At 35.9% G+C, this 20,486-nt stretch overlaps 1 protein-coding gene across 1 annotated transcript in view; it reads left to right on the top strand.

The window, feature by feature from the left end:
• The first annotated feature begins 2,781 nt into the window (after positions 1–2,781).
• Positions 2,782–20,486, top strand: part of LOC113049957 (complement C3-like) — a 149,971-nt gene continuing 132,266 nt past the window's right edge. Inside the window, exons 1-12 of the mRNA XM_026212713.1 lie at positions 2,782–2,881; positions 2,957–3,152; positions 7,723–7,891; positions 8,311–8,384; positions 8,501–8,589; positions 8,794–8,876; positions 10,484–10,571; positions 15,104–15,206; positions 15,305–15,425; positions 15,503–15,618; positions 15,769–15,915; positions 16,061–16,258. Of these exons, the coding sequence (XP_026068498.1) occupies positions 2,811–2,881; positions 2,957–3,152; positions 7,723–7,891; positions 8,311–8,384; positions 8,501–8,589; positions 8,794–8,876; positions 10,484–10,571; positions 15,104–15,206; positions 15,305–15,425; positions 15,503–15,618; positions 15,769–15,915; positions 16,061–16,258 (1,455 nt within the window). The 5' untranslated portion in view covers positions 2,782–2,810. The remainder of the gene's footprint in view (positions 2,882–2,956; positions 3,153–7,722; positions 7,892–8,310; positions 8,385–8,500; positions 8,590–8,793; positions 8,877–10,483; positions 10,572–15,103; positions 15,207–15,304; positions 15,426–15,502; positions 15,619–15,768; positions 15,916–16,060; positions 16,259–20,486) is intronic.

Here is a 20,486-nt window from a genome sequence, read left to right as displayed (position 1 = left end):
AATTTGATGGCATTATAATATAACAATGCAAAGTTTAACAATAAAGTTGGCAGCGGCTTCATAAAATAATTTAAAACATTAAAAAACAAAGTATACCTAATGCATATTTCTTTGTTCTTCATTTTCTACAACAAGAGTTTAAGAACATTGCTGTATTTTTGTGTTTTTAATGAAGAGAAAGTACTCCGCCATCTTGCTCCGAACAAAGTGACTTGAACACACATGCCGTCATAAGCACGACTTCCCACCTTGTGCTTACGAACTTCCCAGGAGGACTTGAACGCACCAAAAGACGTACCTGTAGGTTCACCAATCAATGTTCATCCACCGCCAATGACATGGAAAATGGTGACTCCCGCGATTCCCGCCTGGATGTTGATGCATGCGCACTTTGCAGTGCCAAAGCTAATATTTAGGGGTACATTTTACTTCTTTTTTTATTCTTGATGTTAATACTGTTTAAAAATAGATAGTGTAGGTAGAATGTACCCATTATTTTACTTGCTAACTAATTTACTTAAGTAAACTATAACTGATTTTCATGGGTTGTATTTAACACCCTCAAAAGTAATTTTTTACAGTGCAGGAAGCTATCAATCAAGAAGATTATGCGTTATTTTTAGTTTTTGATTATTCACTTGGATTAATCATTCATTTTGACTATAACGTTTATTGTAAATAGACAACCATAGAAGTGTAATTGTTACTAAGCCTGCACCAATGTTCTTGTCTATTGCTAAGCTTGGATATACATTTACATTCCATTAAAGGTTATTGATGACATGCCTCTGAAGTTTGACTTTTTGCACCATAACAATACTTATAGGCAACTAGTCATCATATCTCTAGTTCTTTAATGTATCTGCATTGTACTGAAGTGCGTTCATTTTCAATGGGCATATATGCGGCTGAAACAGGTAGCCTAGTGCATCCCAAATTTTTCAACATGAACATTTTAATATAACATTATAGTCATTATGGCCTATGGCCTTTAGAAAAATGTTTTTTTTGAGGTAGTGCACAATAGGCCCCTGTGGCGCAGCCTAAGCTTTTGATCTCAATGGCATTTGTGTTTTTTTTAAACCAGTACTTTTACACTTTTACTTGAGTAAAAAGCTTGAGTTGATACTTCAACTTCTACAAAAGTCTTTTTAAAGGTCCCCTTCTTCGTGATCCCATGTTTTAAACTTTAGTTAGTGTATAATGTTGTTGTTAGAGTATAAATAATATCTGTAAAATTCTAAAGCTCAAAGTTCAATGCCAAGCGAGATATTTTATTTAAAAGGATTCGCCTACAAAAAACGACCCGTTTGGACTACAGCCCTCTAGTTCCTGCAGTAATGACGTCACTAAAACAGTTTTTTAAATAACCTCCGCACACATGAATTCACAAACAGGGGGCGTGGCCTTGTTGCGCTTCGACGGAGAAGAGGAAGAGCTGCATTTGTGTTTGCCATGTCGTTGAAATGCTGTTATTTTCATCTAGGAGTCCAATCATCTTTGTTTGGGCTTCCCAGGGACGCTGTACTTGGAAATTAATGATTACAATTTATGTTTAACTCGGTTCCCGAAAAAATCCACATGTAAAACTATGTGCAGCACATTTTGCTGAGGACAGCTTGCTGAGGACAATTTCCTCAATCTCAATCAGTTTAATGCCGGATTTGCAAAAAGATAATTCTTGAAAGATGGAGCCGTTCCCTCTTTGTCTGGAGAAGGTGTTGTTTATGGACCACAACCGGTAAGTGTATTTTATTATTTAAGTTGGTGCGTTTAACAGTTTCTGTAACTTACTACACAAAGGGCAACGCTGTTTAGCTTTTTTAACTAGATGTTAGGGCTGTGCAAAAAAATCAAATGCAATTTTCATGCGCATCTCGTCAGTAAAAACGCTCCTGTGATTATAAGTACATCTCCAGCACATGCTCCTGCCCACGTGCTTGTCAAAACTAGCCCAATCGCGTTGCCAGGAAGTCAGCCTGCTCTAAGTTGGTGTCGAATCACAACTCAGGAACTGCTGGCCCAATCAGAACTCGTTACGTATTTCTGAAGGAGGGACTTTATAGAACAAGGAAGTCATCAGCCCGTTTTTATGACAGTGAAAACAGCGGTATACAGATAGGTGAATTGTGTGAAAAATACTGTTTTTTTTTACACGCGAAACATGAACACATGTTATATTGCACACTGTAAACACAATCAAAGCTTCAAAAAAGCGTGAAAAACGGGACCTTTAAACCCGAGTATCTATACTTCTACTTGAGTAATGAATGCCAATACTTTTGACACCACTGTTTATTCTTCATTTACACAAAAGCACAAGTGTTGAGTTGAAACATCTTTGACATATTTTCTTGGCTATATGTGCTGTACACTAATTCTTTCGACCCCTACAAGATCAACAGAGCAGCTGCCAATTTACCAAAGGTTGAATTTACACAACCGGTTTTTGTAGGTCATTTACGGGAAATCTGAACTGGACTGCCGTGAACTCTTAAAATCTTTATGAGATCTATATGAATCTCCTGTTTGATTCACAAAACTACAAAATGTACGAACATAGATATATTTATTTGTTACCTAAATATTACTTGGAATTTTAAACTTGGTGAACTGAAACATCATATTATTTAAAATAATGTGTGTTGTTGATTCCAATCATTAGGAAATGCAAACAAACAGAGAGAGAGAGAGAGAGAGAGAGAGAGAGAGAGAGAGAGAGAGAGAGAGAGTGATCAGTTTGGACTCTGAGGGTGGAGGAGGTGGGTATAAATCTGACGCTCACAGGAAGAGACACACACACAGTCAGGATGGAGGTGAAGCTGCTGTTTCTGACTGTTGTTCTGCTCTCCTCACCGCTCCTCACACTATGTGACCCGCTGTGAGTATCAAACACTGTTTGTTCATGGATTCACTCACAGATCTGTTCTCAAACGCTCTGATTTGATCTCCTCAGGTATGTTCTGTCGGCTCCTAATCTGCTGAGGGTGGGTTCCTCAGAGAAGGTGTTTTTGGAGGCTCAGGATTACTCTGGAGGCGCTCTAGATGTGAAGATCACAGTTAAGAGCCACCCAAAAAAAGACAGGGAGATACTGTCTCAATCAGTGACACTGACTGCAGCCAACAATTTCCAAATCCTTAAAGACATAAAGGTGATGCCACTTTGGCACTTTAACCCAATCTGTAAAATGTAAAGTGCTGTAAAATGTATAGCAGGGGTGGTTCTAGGCTCATTTGTTATTTAGGGCTTTAGCCCAGATCTCTCTGGATGCAAATGGAGCCATTATTAACCCTAACTCAAAATATAAAAATTACTAACCCTAACTCAACCCTAACCTTAACTCAAAATATAAAAATAATAAATAATAGATGTGCTAATTTCTTTTCCTAACTGTCATTTTATTTAAGTTCCCCCATAGTCCAAAATTCAGCATATTGTCTAAAACAAAAGTTATGACTACATGTTCACATAAATTGATAGCGGTCTGCGCTTCGCTACAACAGGCTATACCTAATCCCCCCCGCGCTGCAGTGTGTCGCACAGCTTTGCCAGACAGATTTTGATAGGTGGGTACTATAATAAAGCAGCCGTGTGTCAAAGGACCAAAAGTCTCTGCTTCTGTATGGTTTGTGTCAAGCTATTCTTTGATCTGGCTGTTTGATGAATAGAAAGAGATAAAGTGTAGTAGAAATAAACACGTTAAGAATTTGTAGAAGCGTAGGACTCTTGTTATGTCTTTAGGACTATTATTATGTTGTAATGTTTGGCTGACCAATCATCGGAGAGGGAAGTTTCATTCCCGCCCACATGTATTGTGCCCATTTTTCTTTTTAAATACACTGTTAAAAAAAGTTCAGTTAAAAAACGGAAAAAGTGCTGTTAATTAATTACCAGCACTTTTTCCGTTATTGTACGGGCACTCCCGTAAACCTTAAAACGGATATTTCCGTAGATTTACTTGAGTTTTTCTGTACCATTGACGGACACTTCCGTCAAACCTAAAATGGAAAATTCCGTATTTTCCATAAATTTTTGCTTTATTGTACGGACAATTCCGTAAACCCTATAACAGATATTTCCGTAGATTTACCAGACTTTTTCTTTACCATTTACGGACACTTCCATCAAACCTAAAATGTAATATTCCGTATTATTAAAGTACTCAATCCATACCATTAATGGACACTTCAGTCATCCTAAAATGTTTAATTCCGTACAAAATTAAAATAAAAAATTAGCAGGTACCTGTACAATATTGGTGTTGCACCAAATAATGGTCACAAAGATAAAGATTTTATTATTTTATTATTTTTTTAATACATGGGGTAAAAATTAATACAAAGACAGGGCTGTCATTATTAACAATTGCTACAGACTAATAGTCAAAAGTCAAGTGAAATGACATAATTTTCCTATAGAACACATTATTTAAAAGCACAAAATGTGAATTCTGACATCAGTTACTTTCCCTCAAACCGTTCCAAATCCATACGATTTCCATTCATCTTTGAAACACGAATAAAGAGTATTTTTTATGAAATCTCTGCTTTCTGTCCCTCCATTGACAGCCTATGCAACTACCATTTCAAGGTCTAATACAGTATAGCTGTCAGATTTAATTAAAATGGATCTTCATTAGTGTTCCAAAAATGAACAAAAGTCTAATAGGATTGGAATGAGATTTATCATATTTTTCATATTATGGGTGAACTAAACCTAGTTAGATTAACTTACCTTTTATTCATGCTAAATTATCTGCATCTACAATTGACATAAAAAAAATAAAAATAAAAAGCTTGTACAGCATTTGAAAATAAAGAACAAAGATTTATGCACTCATTCCTGACATTTTAATGTTAAACTAAGAGAACTATACAATCTAAATTAAGATCAGGGCTCCAAGTGTTTGTGTGCTTTTAGTATCTCAGAAAGCCACTCCAAACATTGATTAAATCTTTCTGTTAACTGACTAAACGACTCCATGACTAATTTCTTGTCAGTGTTGAACATCCCTAATGGTAAATAAATATGGAACCATATGGATAGCAAAGTGGCAATGCAATACATAAAATGCCAATGTAGTTATGTATTTTAATTAACATTTTACCATACATGTGTCAAATTTAGTGCAAAATAAAAACTCAGTTATATAATTTACATTTGCCATTTTCTACACTAGTTTTAATATGCAAATGAAAAACATTTTAACACTTTATAAGTTGCAAAATTACAGTGAAAATGTATTACCCAAATTTATTAGATATGTTTAATATGTCCAAGCAAAAAATCTAGCTAAATTATTATTAATTGCCATTTTTCCTAAATGCATTTGGACTTGGGGGTAGGACACTTGGGATTGCATTTTCATCATAATACCTCATTAAATTGTAGCAAAAATGCAGTGAGAATTTCACAATGCATTCTGAGCCAAATGTGCAGCAAAATTGTGATTTAAATCTTTATTTTTCTTAAATGCATTGACTCTTACATATAAGACGTTTCAATACCATTTTCATTTAATACCCAGCGATGAATTTAGTTTAAGTCAGTGTGGAGAGCGTTTGGTTGAGTGAATATTGACTTATTGTGTGTCCTGTTGCTGACCCCCACCTTGATGTAGCCTAACGATTGACATGTCAGGGGCGTGATGCATTTCAAATCCACACTGACTTTATATTCATCGCGAGGTATTAAGTGAAAATGCAACTGAAACATCTTGTAAGTGTCAGTCCACTTCTTCAATGCACTAAGAATAATAGAAATTGAAACTACCATTTTGCGGCAACTTTTGCTCAGAATGCATTCTGAAATTCTCACTGTATTTTGCTACAATTATCACCCTTTATTATGATGAAAATGCAATCCCAAGTGTCCTACCCCAAAGTCAAAATTTGTTTAGGAAAAACAGCATTTAAATGATAATTTTACTACAGTTTTTGCTTGGACATATTAAACAAATCTAGTCAATTTGTGTAATATGTTCATTTGAATTTTGCAACTTATAAAGCATTAAAATATGTTTTTATTTTGCATATTAAAATTATTGTAGGAAATAGCAAATGTAAATGATATAATAGTTTTTTTCATTTTCATTTTGCACTAAATATTGGACATGTAGGGAAAATGTTCATTAAAATACAGAAACACATTGCTGTTTTACATATTGCATTGCCATTTTGCATATTACATTTCTAACTGAATTTTGCTACACATAAGCTTTCATTAATAAAAACATAATAAATAAAACATAATACAAACCCGTGATAAGAATGCAGGGGGGGGGGGGGGGGGGGCTTGGGATGCAAAGTACAGCAGCAATTATGACCTGCCATTAGAAAAGAAAACGAAAAGAAACAGAAACACCATCAATGTCATGAACTACTGTCCCTTTTAAACATGACTCACATCGACGGACATTTGACACATCCCTAATCTTTACATCAGTCAAGACTTTTTAACTTATTTGAGACTCTCACTTGCCAAAAATGTTCATTTTGTGCGTGCTTTTGTCTGTGTAAGAGTGAGAGAACTTGTATGAAGCACCATTCTCTGTGTGTGCATGACCTGTGTGCGTTCACAGACAGGGTGCCAGTAAAGTTACAGAATTAACTTATCATGTGTGTGTGTGTGTGTTTAACATAAACAAGCCGATGAAATGTCTAAACCTACCTCGTTTGGCAGAAAAGGTGTGTTATCCTTGAAGAACTCCGTGATGTCAGATCTTCTGCTCATATAATCTCTTTTAAATAAAAAGTCGTAACGTTAATGGTGTCTTCTTTTCTTGACAATTACTCTGCCTGCTCCTATTGAAGGCATAAAGCGCTCTAAACACAGTTGTACCGCAATTCAAATTTAACGTGATCACAGCTGCTCAATATCACCTCAGAAACATTAATATGCCTGATGCTTTAAGACACGCTCATTAACAAACACGTTACACCGCATCAACAACAATAAAAAGGTAATAAACCTTTATTTATAAAACTAAAAGAGTGCACTGCAACCACTGCAACACGTACCTCCACGTCGAGTAAATTAACGTTAAGATGTGACGGTATGCTGAAAATGTTGAATGCAACGGCTCCGACATTCATTTGCCAAACAAGCCAGGCAGCAACAAAGTTAACGATACAGTTTGTTACATTTATCAAAAAATAATTTACAAAGGAAGTGTAGGAACCATTCTCAAAATCCTAAATCTGACTTTAAAATGAGATTTTGACAGAGAGTATCTCCGTGAATAATGGTGCCTGCGAAAGCACTGGTTTCGCGCCGATTGTAGACTGAGCTTCTTGTACCCACAATGCAAAGCGTAATTAAAAAATAACGGAGAAATGACTGTAAAAAGAAAATACGGACAATTCCTTTAAATTATTACGGAATATTGTACTGTATTTTTACGGACTTTTTTTTACAGTGTACTTAAGTACTACTATTAAATTGTACTCTTTTTTTTTTTCTTTTTACTCAAGTATGTTCTGAGCCAGATATTTATTTAATTGACTATGAATTGAGTACTTTTTACATCCCTGATCATCTTTAACAAACTATATATTTATAGTATATATCTATACATCTGTTAAAACTACATTCAGTGAAAATTTTTATTAAATGCTTTAAATGCTTTCTGTATATTTGAGAGTATTCACATTGTAAAATGCATTTTTCTTTTATTCAATTTTTGATGAAGAAACTTGACTAATTCATTTTCTGTCATTTAGATTCCTGATGATCAGAACTTCTTCTCTGACGATCCTCTGGAGAAGCAGTATGTGTATCTACAAGCTCAGTTTCCAACCGTCACTCTGGAGAAAGTGGTCCTGCTATCATTTCAGTCTGGATATATATTTGTCCAAACAGACAAACCCATCTACACACCTAATAGCACAGGTACCATTTAGTGCTGAAAACATACAGTGCATTTAAATGTCTTATATCAGCATGATAGGAAATTAATCATTCAATCAATCAATTAAATGAATACTACATAATTTTAATAAGGGGTAGAAAGGTTGATCATGGACCAACAAACTCTGTTACAATAAACATTGTTTAGGATTTTGGGTCAGACAGGTTGATGTTTAATGATATGAACAAACTGTATAGTTACTCCCAGAGCCATGCTTGTCTTCATCTGTAACAATAAAATAATTTCCATTTTAATTTTTACAGCACACATCCATGGGCCTAATTAATTTTATTTTCTCCAAACACAGAAAACACAGATAACCCAATGATTTTTATGTTTACATTGTTTGCTGGAGTGTAATCTAAGAGTCTTAAAAAGGCAATAAAACATTATTTTGCAGTTCTTTACAGGATTTTCTCTTTGATGCCAAACTTGAAACCATTCAGCAATGCTTCATTGACAGTGGAAATCAAGGTAAACACGTATATAAAACCATATACTGTTATTTCACACATGTATGCTTTCATGACATTTCAGCTGAGCATTTGAAGATCTCAGCAGACCCAGTGATTTCTGTCTTGTTTCTGAAGAATCCACAAGGCATCACAGTTTCATCAGATAAGATATATACAGCAGAAGGAATAAAGTCTGGAAAGTATGCCATCCCTGAAGTTGCCAGGTGTGTAAAACACTGTCAAGACTAAAGCTACTGAATCGGAGTGACGTGACCAAACTTAATTTTTATCTGCCTATGACATCTGCTTCAGGACAGTGTCTAATAATATATCAATAAACGTCAGGAAATGTTCATGGTCTGTTATCACATGTTTTAATGTCTTGAACGAAGACGTGTATGATTCTGGATGTGTTCTGTTTGTTTCAGTCCAGGGATCTGGAAGATTGTCACACTGTTCTCAAACACTCCTCAGAAGAAGTTTACTGCTGACTTTGAGGTCAAAGAATATGGTAAGACCTGTGTCTACAAACTGTATGTTAAACGAATGTGAAAAGTTAAAGGGTTAGTTCTCCCAAAAATGAAAATTATGTCATTAATAAGTCACCCTTATTCTGTTCCAAACATGTAAGACCTCCTTTTATCTTCGGAACACAGTTTAAGATATTTTAGATTTAGTCCGAGAGCTCTCAGTCCCTCCATTGAAGCTGTGTGTACGGTATACTGTCCATGTCCAGAAAGGTAAGAAAAACATCATCAAAGTAGTCCATGTGACATCAGAGGGTCCGTTGGAATTTTTTGAAGCATCGAAAATACATTTTGGTCCAAAAATAGCAAAAACGACAACTTTATTCAGCATTGTCTTCTCTTCCGTGTCTGTTGTGAGAGATAGTTCAAATCAAAACAGTCTGGATATCCGGTTCGCGAACGAATCATTCAGTTGACCAAATCGAACTGAATCGTTTTAAACGGTTCACATCTCTAATACGCATTAATCCACAAATGACTTGTTAACTTTTTTTTAAATGTGGCTGACACTCCCTCTGAGTTCAAACAAACAAATATCCCGGAGTAATGCATGCACTCAAACAGTACACTGACTGAACTGCTGTGAAGATGAACACCGAGCCGAGCCAGATAACGAACAATAGACTGACTCGTTCACGAGTGAAGAACCGGTTGCATCGGAGTTCGGATCACCACTAATTCTTTCGGACAGTTCGATTCAATAAACCGGTTGAAGAAAACGGTTCACCGGTTCTTTTGCACTCGACATAATGGCGTCATTTGCAATGATTTCCCTTGATTCAAGCCTTCGGTTTACCAGCGCTCATAAGACTAGCACAGAATCAGTTCAGTTCAGACGCTCTGTGTGTCGGTCTGCTTCACGCTGAATCACACATGCCCAGTATCATCAGCTCCTCGGTTCACGAATCGGACGCGTCTGACAGAAACGGTTCTTGACTCGTGAACGAGTCAATGTTTTGTTCGTTATCTGGCTTGGCTCGGTGTTCATCTTCACAGCAGTTCAGTCAATGTACTGTTTGAGTACATGAACTCCGGGATATTGGTTTGTTTGAACTTAGAGGGAGTGTCAGCCACATTTAAAAAGTTAACAGCTTAAGTCATTTGTGGATTAATGCGTATTAGAGATGTGAACCGTTTAAAACGATTCAGTTCGATTTGGTCAACTGAATGATTCGTTCGCGAACCGGATATCCAGACTGTTTTGATTTGAACTATCTCTCACAACAGACACGGAAGAGAAGACAATGCTGAATAAAGTCGTCGTTTTTGCTATTTTTGGACCAAAATGTATTTTCGATGCTTCAAAAAATTCCACCGGACCCTCTGATGTCACATGGACTACTTTGATGATGTTTTTCTTACCTTTCTGGACATGGACAGTGTACCGTACACACAGCTTCAATGGAGGGACTGAGAGCTCTCGGACTAAATCTAAAATATCTTAAACTGTGTTCAGAAGATAAAAGGAGGTCTTACATGTTTGGAACAGCATATGGGTGAGTTATTAATGACATAATTTTCATTTTTGGGCGAACTAACCCTTTAAAGAATGTATTGATTTATTTGTGTCTTTTGTCTGGTTTGGTTTTAGTGCTTCCAACATTTGAGGTGAAATTAAAGCCCAGCAAGTCATTCTTCTATGTGCGTGATGAGAGTCTGACAGTCAACATTGAAGCCAAGTAAGACAGATATATATTCTGCTACAAGATAAAATACTATGATCAACCAAATATTTTCCTGCCATTCCTAAATGTGATTCATGAGTAACATTTAAATGAACTATAGTTTTATTCTAGTCACTGAATATGACACTGAATATTGAATACTGACTTGAATATTGAATACCACTATTAGGTAAGACCAACTATAAATTTGTCAGTTCAGATAAAATGTGACCCTGTCTGTGAAATCCACTCTAAAGTATCAAAATCTAATTATGAGATAACAAGCATCAAAGTTTGATTTCAACTATTAATTTCACTATGATTTCAATCTTTGACATGGTCTTTTTACTCAGTCTATAATAAAGGTATAAAGGTTATATTTTCACAGAATGTTCTTTACATCTTTATGAAGGATGCTTTCATGTAGAAAACAGTAAATCACACTAAAAAGAAGAAGAAGATAAAAAAAATGAGCACATTTTGTTCTTCTGTGGAACAAAAAAGGTCCAAGCTGCTTTTTTTTATCCCAGTAATGAATGTGGATATGGATCAAGGACAATGGTCCGTGTACCTTCGTATAATTCATTTTTTAATTTAATATTGAAATCTGAAAAATAAAAAAAAAACTGCACATTTTTCGTTTTTCATTCTACCTAACAAAACGAAAAATCAAGACTTCGGCTTCATTTTTTCCTTTTTACGTTCAGGGACAGAAAACGAATAAACAACTTGAATATTCGATCCCTACATGTGGGCAGGAATGAAACGCCCCTCTCCGCTGATTGGTCAACCAAGCATTACAACATAAAACATAGTCCTAAAAACATAATAAGAGTCCTACGGATTCTTAACGTGTTTATTTCTACTACATTTTATCTCTTTCTCTTCATCAAACAGCCAGATCAAAGAATAGCTTGACACAAACCATACAGAGGAAGAGCCTTTTGGTCCTTTGGCACACGGCTGCTTTAGTATCCACGTCTATCAAAATCTGTCTGGCAAAGCTGTGCGACGCATTGCAGCGCGGGGAGAATATAGCCTATAGCGAAGTGCAGACCGCTTTCAGTTTATGTGAACATCTAGTTATAACTTTTGTTTTAGACAATATGCTGCATTTTGAACTATGGGGGAACTTAAAATGACAGATATGAATAGAAATTAGCACATCTATTATTTATTATTTTTCTATTTTGAGTTTTATTCATAAAGCACTTTATGCAAATTTCAGAAACCATTGGTTGTTATCCCAAATGTTTACCTCATGCTGTGTTACTCGGATACAATATAATATTTTTTATTATATTATATTGCATTATACGAATAATATTATACTTTACATAATAATACTAATACTAATAATTATGATTATTATTTACAAAAACTAGTAAAAAATGTACAATAAAGTACAATCAAATCCTTATAATCACATTGCACTTGAATAAAGTTTAATTTCTAAAATGCTGATTGCCCTTCAGGTGACCGCATAAATCTTTCTTCTTACAATGCACATTATTACTGGTTTTTTTTTTTTGTTTTTTTTATTAAATGATTAAAAAGTGCAGAAAAAAAAAACATCTAAAATAAATGATTGAACAAAAAATGAATAAAAAAGTAATGTAGGAAATATGCTTGGGGGGGTGGGGGGGTTCTGTCAATAACTTGCTGACGTGCAAGAAAAACAGCTATATCAACCCGATCTCACGGCAATTCGTACATATTTTACAAGGTGGCTTATTCGTACGAATTCGTACGACCACACTCGTACAATTTTGTACGATTTTTGCCAAATCGTACGTATTTTACGAGTTGCACAATTCGTATGAATTTGTACGAATTACTTACACCTAACCCCTCCCCTTAACCTAACCGTTAGACAAATCGTATAAAATCGTACGAGTGAGGTCGTACAAATTCGTACGAATAAACCACCTCGTAAAATACGTACGAATTGGTCGTGAGATAGCGTTGGCTATATGTATTGGACCTGAAAATCACGTCTAAGATCCATTATTATAGACAACAATTCACTGACCAATTATTATAGACAGCAACTTGATTTTATTTCTGAATCAATTAATGAAGCATTTTGAACGAATAGGTCGAATAAAAGGCTTCTTTATTAACACAATGAAATACCGCCACCTAGTGGTGATTATATTTTATTTTATTATATTATATTGCATTATACGAATAAGATTATACTTTACATAATAATAATAATAATAATAATACTTATTATTATTACATATAGCCTAGAGAGAGAGAGAGAGAGAGAGAGAGAGAGAGAGAGAGAGAGAGAGAGAGACACGTTATTTTGGGGTCCAATAGGTTGCTGGTTTTCGTGCAAGTCAGTGCAAGAAAAACAGCTGAAAATCACGTTTCCCTCTCTCTATATATTTTTTATTATTATTATTAATATTATTATTATTATGTAAAGTATAATATTATACACTATACCATAATAATATAATATAATATAATATAATATAATATAATATAATATAATATAATATAATATAATATAATATAATATATATTACAGATATAATATATCTGGAACGCAGAGATATTAGGTAAACATTTCAATAAACGATTGTGTAGGCCTACTACAATTCCGAGCCATTCTATAAGATGACATTTCATCACTTGACAAACGGATAGAGACTCCAAGGTAGCACTTAAAGCATGGCTACGTGCGACTGTGTTAAGTGCATTTTTGGGAAACGCACATGAAACAATAACGGACGATCGTAAAATGACTCGTAGAAAGCGGTCTTCAGCGCTAAAGTCAATCGTTATCGAGAAAAAGCAGCCCAGATTAACGAATCGCTTGACACAAACCATACAGAGGCAAACCCTACAGAACTTTCTTTTGTGTAGGCATAAATTATGCAACCTACCAGTGAAACATTTAGTTTATCAAGTAAATATTAATTTACTTCGCACCTGCACTCACAACTTGTGCACTGCAGCGCAGGGAGAATGTATTAGACAAGTGCAGACCACTATTCATTTATGTGAACATAGGTAGTTTTAGACAATAAGCTGAGTTTATTTAATTCATATTGGGTATTGGCCATCTAACTGAAAGCATAGAACATTTTTTTTTCTCTGCCCACGTCACAGAACCACTGTGTGACTCACAGTAGGAGCAAAGAATGGTGTATCGTTCCTTAAAGAATCACAGTCTTTGAAAGATCCATTATTATAGACAACAATTCACTGACCAATTATTATAGACAGCAACTTGATTTTATTTCTGAATCAATTAATGAAGCATTTTGAACGAATAGATTGAATAAAAGGCTTCTTTATTAACACAATCAAATACCGCCACCTAGTGGTGATATTACTTTCATAATTCAAGTTTCATTTTCATCTCATTTTTTTTTCTTCATATTTCTGTATTAAAAATGTTGTATAAAACATTAATCTTTTGTACATTTGTAATTGCTATGTAAATGCACGCTCAGCTGTCTGATCAGCATTAAACTGTAAATACATCTATATCTTCAGACACAGGGTCTATATCTCTGAATACTGATTTAATTGGTAACAGCCTATTGTCATATCATTCTAATGTTTTTGATGTAAAATTTTAACATTAAATATGACATACAAAAGTTAAAATGTAAAATGTAAAAAAAAACAAACAAAAAAAACAACCACTGAAAATCAGGTGCCCCTTAAGGGAAAGTGTTATTTCAGGGTTTTGATATGTTCTTATAACTCAAATGAGTTTACATTCAAATCATGACGTCGAATTCACATTTCACTAAATTCAATCACTGGAACAAGCACTCTGACGAACCATTAGTCCCATGCTAGTGGAAAACAACCTATGATTTCCGAAATTTGCATAAAGTGCTCTATGAATTAAATTAAAAATAGAAAAATAATATATGTGCTAATTTCTATTCATATCTGTCTTTTTATTTAAGTTTACCCATAGTTTTAAATACTGCATATTGTCTAAAACAAAAGTTATGACTACATGTTCACATAAATTGATAGCGGTCTGCGCTTCGCTACAACAGGCTATACCTATTCTCCCCGCGCTGCAGTGCGTCGCACAGCTTTGCCAGACAGATTTTGATAGGTGGATACTATAATAAAGCAGCCGTGTGCCAAAGGACCAAAATGATTAAGAGAAAGAGATAAAATGTAGTAGAAATAAACACGTTAAGAATCCGTATGACTCTTATTATGTTTTTAGGACTATCATTATGTTGTAATGTTTGGTTGACCAATCAGCGGAGGGGGGCGTCTCAGGACCGCCCACATCTGGAAAACGAATTTTGAAGTAATTTATTCGTTTTATGCCCCTGAACTAAAAAACGAAAAATCAAGCCGAAATCTGTTTTTTTTCGAGGTTTTTAAAAAAAACGAAAAAACAAATAAAGGGGCCGTTTTCTCGTTTCTGCTTATTTCATTTCAAATTGGAAAACAAACTATCAAAACGCACACGGACCGACGGATACCCTGATTGTTATGGACAACTAGTGTCTCAATTTTTATTATAAAGCAGAGATTGGATGTGTTTTCAGGTACCTGTTTGGACAGAAGGTGGATGGAAATGCGTTTGTGGTGTTTGGTGTGATGGAAGATGAGAAGAAAATAAGGATTCCTGCATCTCTGAAAAAAGTTCAGGTGAGAGACATTACACTTTATAGACACTAAAAGTATTTATAATACCTTTTTGTTGTATCTTGTAGACTGATGTTGCTGTGTTTCTCATATATGAGTAGTTAATGAAAGGAGCAGGCGAAGCAAATCTGACCAATCAGATGATCACCAAGACCTTTCCAAACATTAACCAGCTGGTTGGACGATCCATCTATGTTTCAGTCAGTCTATTAACAGAAAGTGGTAAGACTGGACAGATCTGTCTGCACATGTTTACCTGCACGTGTGTGATTGTAGGAGAAGCTAATCGTGTGTTTCAGGCAGTGAAATGGTGGAAGCAGAAAGGAGAGGCATTCAGATTGTGACGTCACCGTACACCATCCACTTCAGAAAAACACCACACTTCTTCAAACCTGGGATGCCCTTCTACGTCTCGGTAGCTGCTTTTACACATTAAACTATATTCTGTAAAAGGAAGTGGCACTCATGTGCAAGACGCTGAAGTCCTCTGTTAATTAGAAAGTTAAGAATGGCTGTAGAAAATGTGGAACAGTTTCATAAATTTTTGGTCTGGGTTTTGTAAAAGGTCTATGTAACAAATCCTGACCAGACACCTGCTGAGAATGTGGAAGTGGAAGTCAATCCTGGAGGGGTCAAAGGTCAAACAAGAGACAATGGCATTGCAAAGGTTACCATCAACACACAGGGAGGATCTTCAACACTGGAGATCACTGTAAGACCTGCCATCATAACTGCACTGGTGTTCAGTCAGTTTCACTGGTGATCTAGTGGACAATAGATCAGTTAACAGATTTTAAATAATCAATAGAGCATATTGTACACAGCACATCAGAAAACTATTTATTTATTATTTCCAGGCAAAAACCAAAGATCCAGAATTAAGTGATGATCAGCAGGCAGTGAAGAAGATGACGGCTCAGGCCTACATTCCTAAAGGTGGCTCACAAAACTACCTTCACATCGGCATCGGGGCTGCAGAGCTTCAGATTGGTGATTCAATGACAGTCAGTCTGAACACAGGACAAAGTCCAGGAGAAATAGATTTCACCTACATGGTAAAGATTATGGCTATTTCTTATTCAGCTACACCACAAATGTATCCGTTTTCATGTCCACTGTAAAACCCGACAAGTTAACTTTACTCAAATCGTTTGAGTAAACCGATTGCCTTGACTGTAATACCCGACAAGTAAACTTAACTCAAACGGTTTGAGTAAACAGATATCCTTAAGTTATGTTAACTCAAACCGTTTGAGGAAACCGATTGCCTTAAACCATTTAAGTTGAAAAAACTAACAGTTATGAGTACTCTGAACTTAATTCAGTTGAGTTCCCTGAAAGAAGATATACATTGCAATTAAGTGATTAAGTGATTAATTGAGCTTTAGTGATGAACACCTGCTGTTAACAAACATAATTACTGAAGAAAAGAGAGAAAGGAACAACAGCTGACTTCAGACACAGCCTCACTCAAACCTGACAAGTTATGTTAACTCAAACCGTTTGAGGAAACTGATTGCCTTAAACCATTTAAGTTGAAAAAACTAACAGTTATGAGTACTCTGAACTTAATTCAGTTGAGTTCACTGAAAGAAGATACACTGTAAAACCTGACAAGTAAACTTAACTCAAACCGTTTGAGTAAACAGATTGCCTTGATTTAAACCCTGTAAGTTTTAAAACTTTGCATTCAAATAATCAAATAAATAATCCTGGATCCACTCCAGTTCGCATACCAGCCCAGAATTGGTGTTGAGGATGCTATCATCTTTCTGCTCAACCGTATCTACCCCCACCTGGACAAGCCGGCGAGCACGGTGAGGATCATGTTTTTTGACTTTTCGAGTGCTTTCGACACCATCCGGCCGGCCTTGCTGGGTGAGAAGCTGACAGCGATGCAGGTGGATGCTCCTCTTGTGTCCTGGATTGTTGACTATCTGACTGGCAGACCACAGTATGTCCGCCTGCAACACTGTGTATCAGACAGCATAATCAGCAACACCGGGGCCCCGCAAGGGACTGTCCTCTCTCCCTTTCTCTTCACTATTTACACCACGGACTTCAACTACCATACAGAGTCTTGCCATCTTCAGAAGTTTTCTGATGACTCTGTTGTGGTTGGATGTATTAGAGAGGGTGATGAGACCGAGTACAGAGCTGTGGTGAGGGACTTTGTCACATGGTGCGGGCAGAACCATTTGCAGCTCAACATGACAAAGACGAAGGAGCTGGTTGTGGATCTAAAGAGAGCAAAGACACCGGTGAACCCAGTTTCCATCCTGGGGGTCCCTGTGGACACTGTGGAGGATTATAAGTACCTAGGAGTGCACATTGACAAGAAACTGGACTGGGCTAAGAACACTCAAGCTCTCTACAGGAAGGGCCAAAGCCGTCTCTATTTTTTGAGGAGGCTGAGGTCCTTCAACATTTGCAGGACGATGTTGAGAATGTTTTATGAGTCGGTGGTGGCCAGTTCTATCATGTTTGCTGTTGCATGCTGGGGCAGCGGGATGAGGGTTGCAGATGCTAACAGACTCAATAAACTGATCCGTAAGGCTAGCAACGTTGTTGGGGTAGAGCTTGACTCTCTGGCGGTGGTGTCTGAGAGGAGGATGTTGTCCAAATTACATGCCATCCTGGACAATGTATCCCATCCACTTCATTATGTGCTGCTCAAACAAAAGAGCACTTTCAGTGAAAGATTTATTCTTCCGAAATGCACCACAGAGCGTCACAGGAAGTCATTTCTCCCTATGGCCATTAAGCTTTATAACGCCTCCCTCTAATTGCCTGATACACTGACATTTAGTTAATTTTTAACTGACAATATCCCTGTTTCTGTGTAATATTATCTTTAATACTTATATGTGAAATATTCCATGTTGCTTTTTATATTTATGTTTATTTATACTTTTATACTATTTATATTTTTATTTATTCATTTCTTATGCTTGAAAGGCGGGCTATTGTGACAAAGAATTTCCCCTTGGGGATTAATAAAGTATTCTGATTCTGATTCTGATTCTGGAATTAAGTGATTAACTAAGTGCTGATTGAGAATTAGTGATGAACAGCTGCTGTTAACAAACAGAATCACTGAAGAAAAGAGAAACACAAGAACTACTACAACTGACTTCAGACACAGACTTAGATGAAATCAACTGAAATAAAATACATGAAATCTCTCAAGATCTGATTAAACAACCCACAAACAGCATCACCAGCTCCACTTATTAATAACCAGACTGACTTTATTTCTGTCAGACGTCTACAGACGATCTTATTGAGAATGAACTAAGGTGTAGATGTTTATTTATTGTTTCATTTGAAGTAACCATGTTAGAGATCAGTGTTTGCTTTAGTTGGGCTCTTGACCCTTGATTTCTGTCTTAGTCTTTTCTCTGGCTGTTATAACTGTGTGTTTCTAAAACATATTTGTTATATAACTGTTAGTTTTTTCAACTTAAATGGTTTAAGGCAATCAGTTTCCTCAAACGGTTTGAGTTAACATAACTTGTCAGGTTTGAGTGAGGCTGTGTCTGAAGTCAGCTGTTGTTCCTTTCTCTCTTTTCTTCAGTAATTATGTTTGTTAACAGCAGGTGTTCATCACTAAAGCTCAATTAATCACTTAATCACTTAATTGCAATGTATATCTTCTTTCAGGGAACTCAACTGAATTAAGTTCAGAGTACTCATAACTGTTAGTTTTTTCAACTTAAATGGTTTAAGGCAATCGGTTTCCTCAAACGGTTTGAGTTAACATAACTTAAGGATATCTGTTTACTCAAACCGTTTGAGTTAAGTTTACTTGTCGGGTATTACAGTCAAGGCAATCGGTTTACTCAAACGATTTGAGTAAAGTTAACTTGTCGGGTTTTACAGTGGACATGAAAACGGATACATTTGTGGTGTGTTTCTAAAACATATTTGTTATAACTCAAAAGCCCAGAAGAAATGCCATCAGGTGTTAACCTGTTCCTAGATGTAGGTTGTTATACTTTATATCGGTGATGATAATCATCAATTATTGAACTGCTAGGAGTCTAATCTCTGATGAAATAGGTGTTGTGTAATTTGATTGGTTATAGTGAAAGTGATTCTAAGAGCCAGTGGTTCTGTGATAATCAGTTAATACAAAGCCTTTCCAAACAGTTTGGTCTTCTACGGTGTCAAACAGTCACACAAAGACATCAATAATCAGAATATGACCCTCAACAATGGTGACCATAAAAAAAAAAAAAAATGCTGCAGAGCATGCTGGGCGCCATGGATGAGTTTTGTACTACAATAGTACCCAGCATGCATTGCAGCATGTTTTTTTGTCACCATTGTTGAGGTTCATATTCTGATTATTGATGTCTGTGTCTGACCAACTACTGGGATGGAATACAAATGTATGTGTACAAAATGTTTATGAAGCCATTTTAATATTAACTGATTATCACAGACTCTTAGTGTCACTTGTATTAGATCCACTTCTACTAATTACACATTTGTTTCCTCAGAGATTAGACTCTGTACAGATCAATATTTGTGAATAATAATGAATAATTATCATCACCTATATGAAGTATAACATCCTACACCTAAGTACAGGTTAACACCTGATGGCATTTCTTCTGGGCTTTTGAGTTACAACAAAATGTGTTTTAGAAACACACGGTTATAACAGCCAGAGAAAAGACTAAGACAGAAATCAAGGGTCAAGAGCCCAACTAAAGCAAACACTGATCTCTAACATGGTTACTTCAAATGAAACAATAAATCAACATCTAAACCTTAGTTCATTCTCAATAAGATCTTCTGTAGACGTCTGACAGAAATAAAGTCAGTCTGGTTATTAATAAGTGGAGCTGCTGATGCTGTTTGTGGGGTTGTTTAATCAGATCTTGAGAGATTTCATGTATTTTATTTCAGTTGATTTCATCTAAGGCTGTGTCTGAAGTCAGTTGTAGTAGTTCTTGTGTTTCTCTTTTCTTCAGTGATTCTGTTTGTTAACAGCAGCTGTTCATCACTAATTCTCAATCAGCACTTAGTTAATCGCTTAATTACTTAATTGCAATGTATATCTTCTTTCAGTGAACTCAACTGAATTAAGTTCAGAGTACTCGTAACTGTTAGTTTTTTCAACTTTAATGGTTTAAGGCAATCAGTTTCCTCAAACGGTTTGAGTTAACATAACTTGTCAGGTTTGAGTGAGGCTGTGTCTGAAGTCAGCTGTTGTTCCTTTCTCTCTTTTCTTCAGTAATTCTGTTTTTTTAACAGCAGGTGTTCATCACTAAA

The sequence above is a fragment of the Carassius auratus genome, chromosome 1 (genome assembly GCF_003368295.1).
Source record: "Carassius auratus strain Wakin chromosome 1, ASM336829v1, whole genome shotgun sequence".
In the NCBI taxonomy this organism is placed as follows: domain Eukaryota; kingdom Metazoa; phylum Chordata; class Actinopteri; order Cypriniformes; family Cyprinidae; genus Carassius; species Carassius auratus.
Note: the sequence above shows the minus strand (reverse complement) of the source record. Positions and strands in the feature narration are given on the sequence as shown.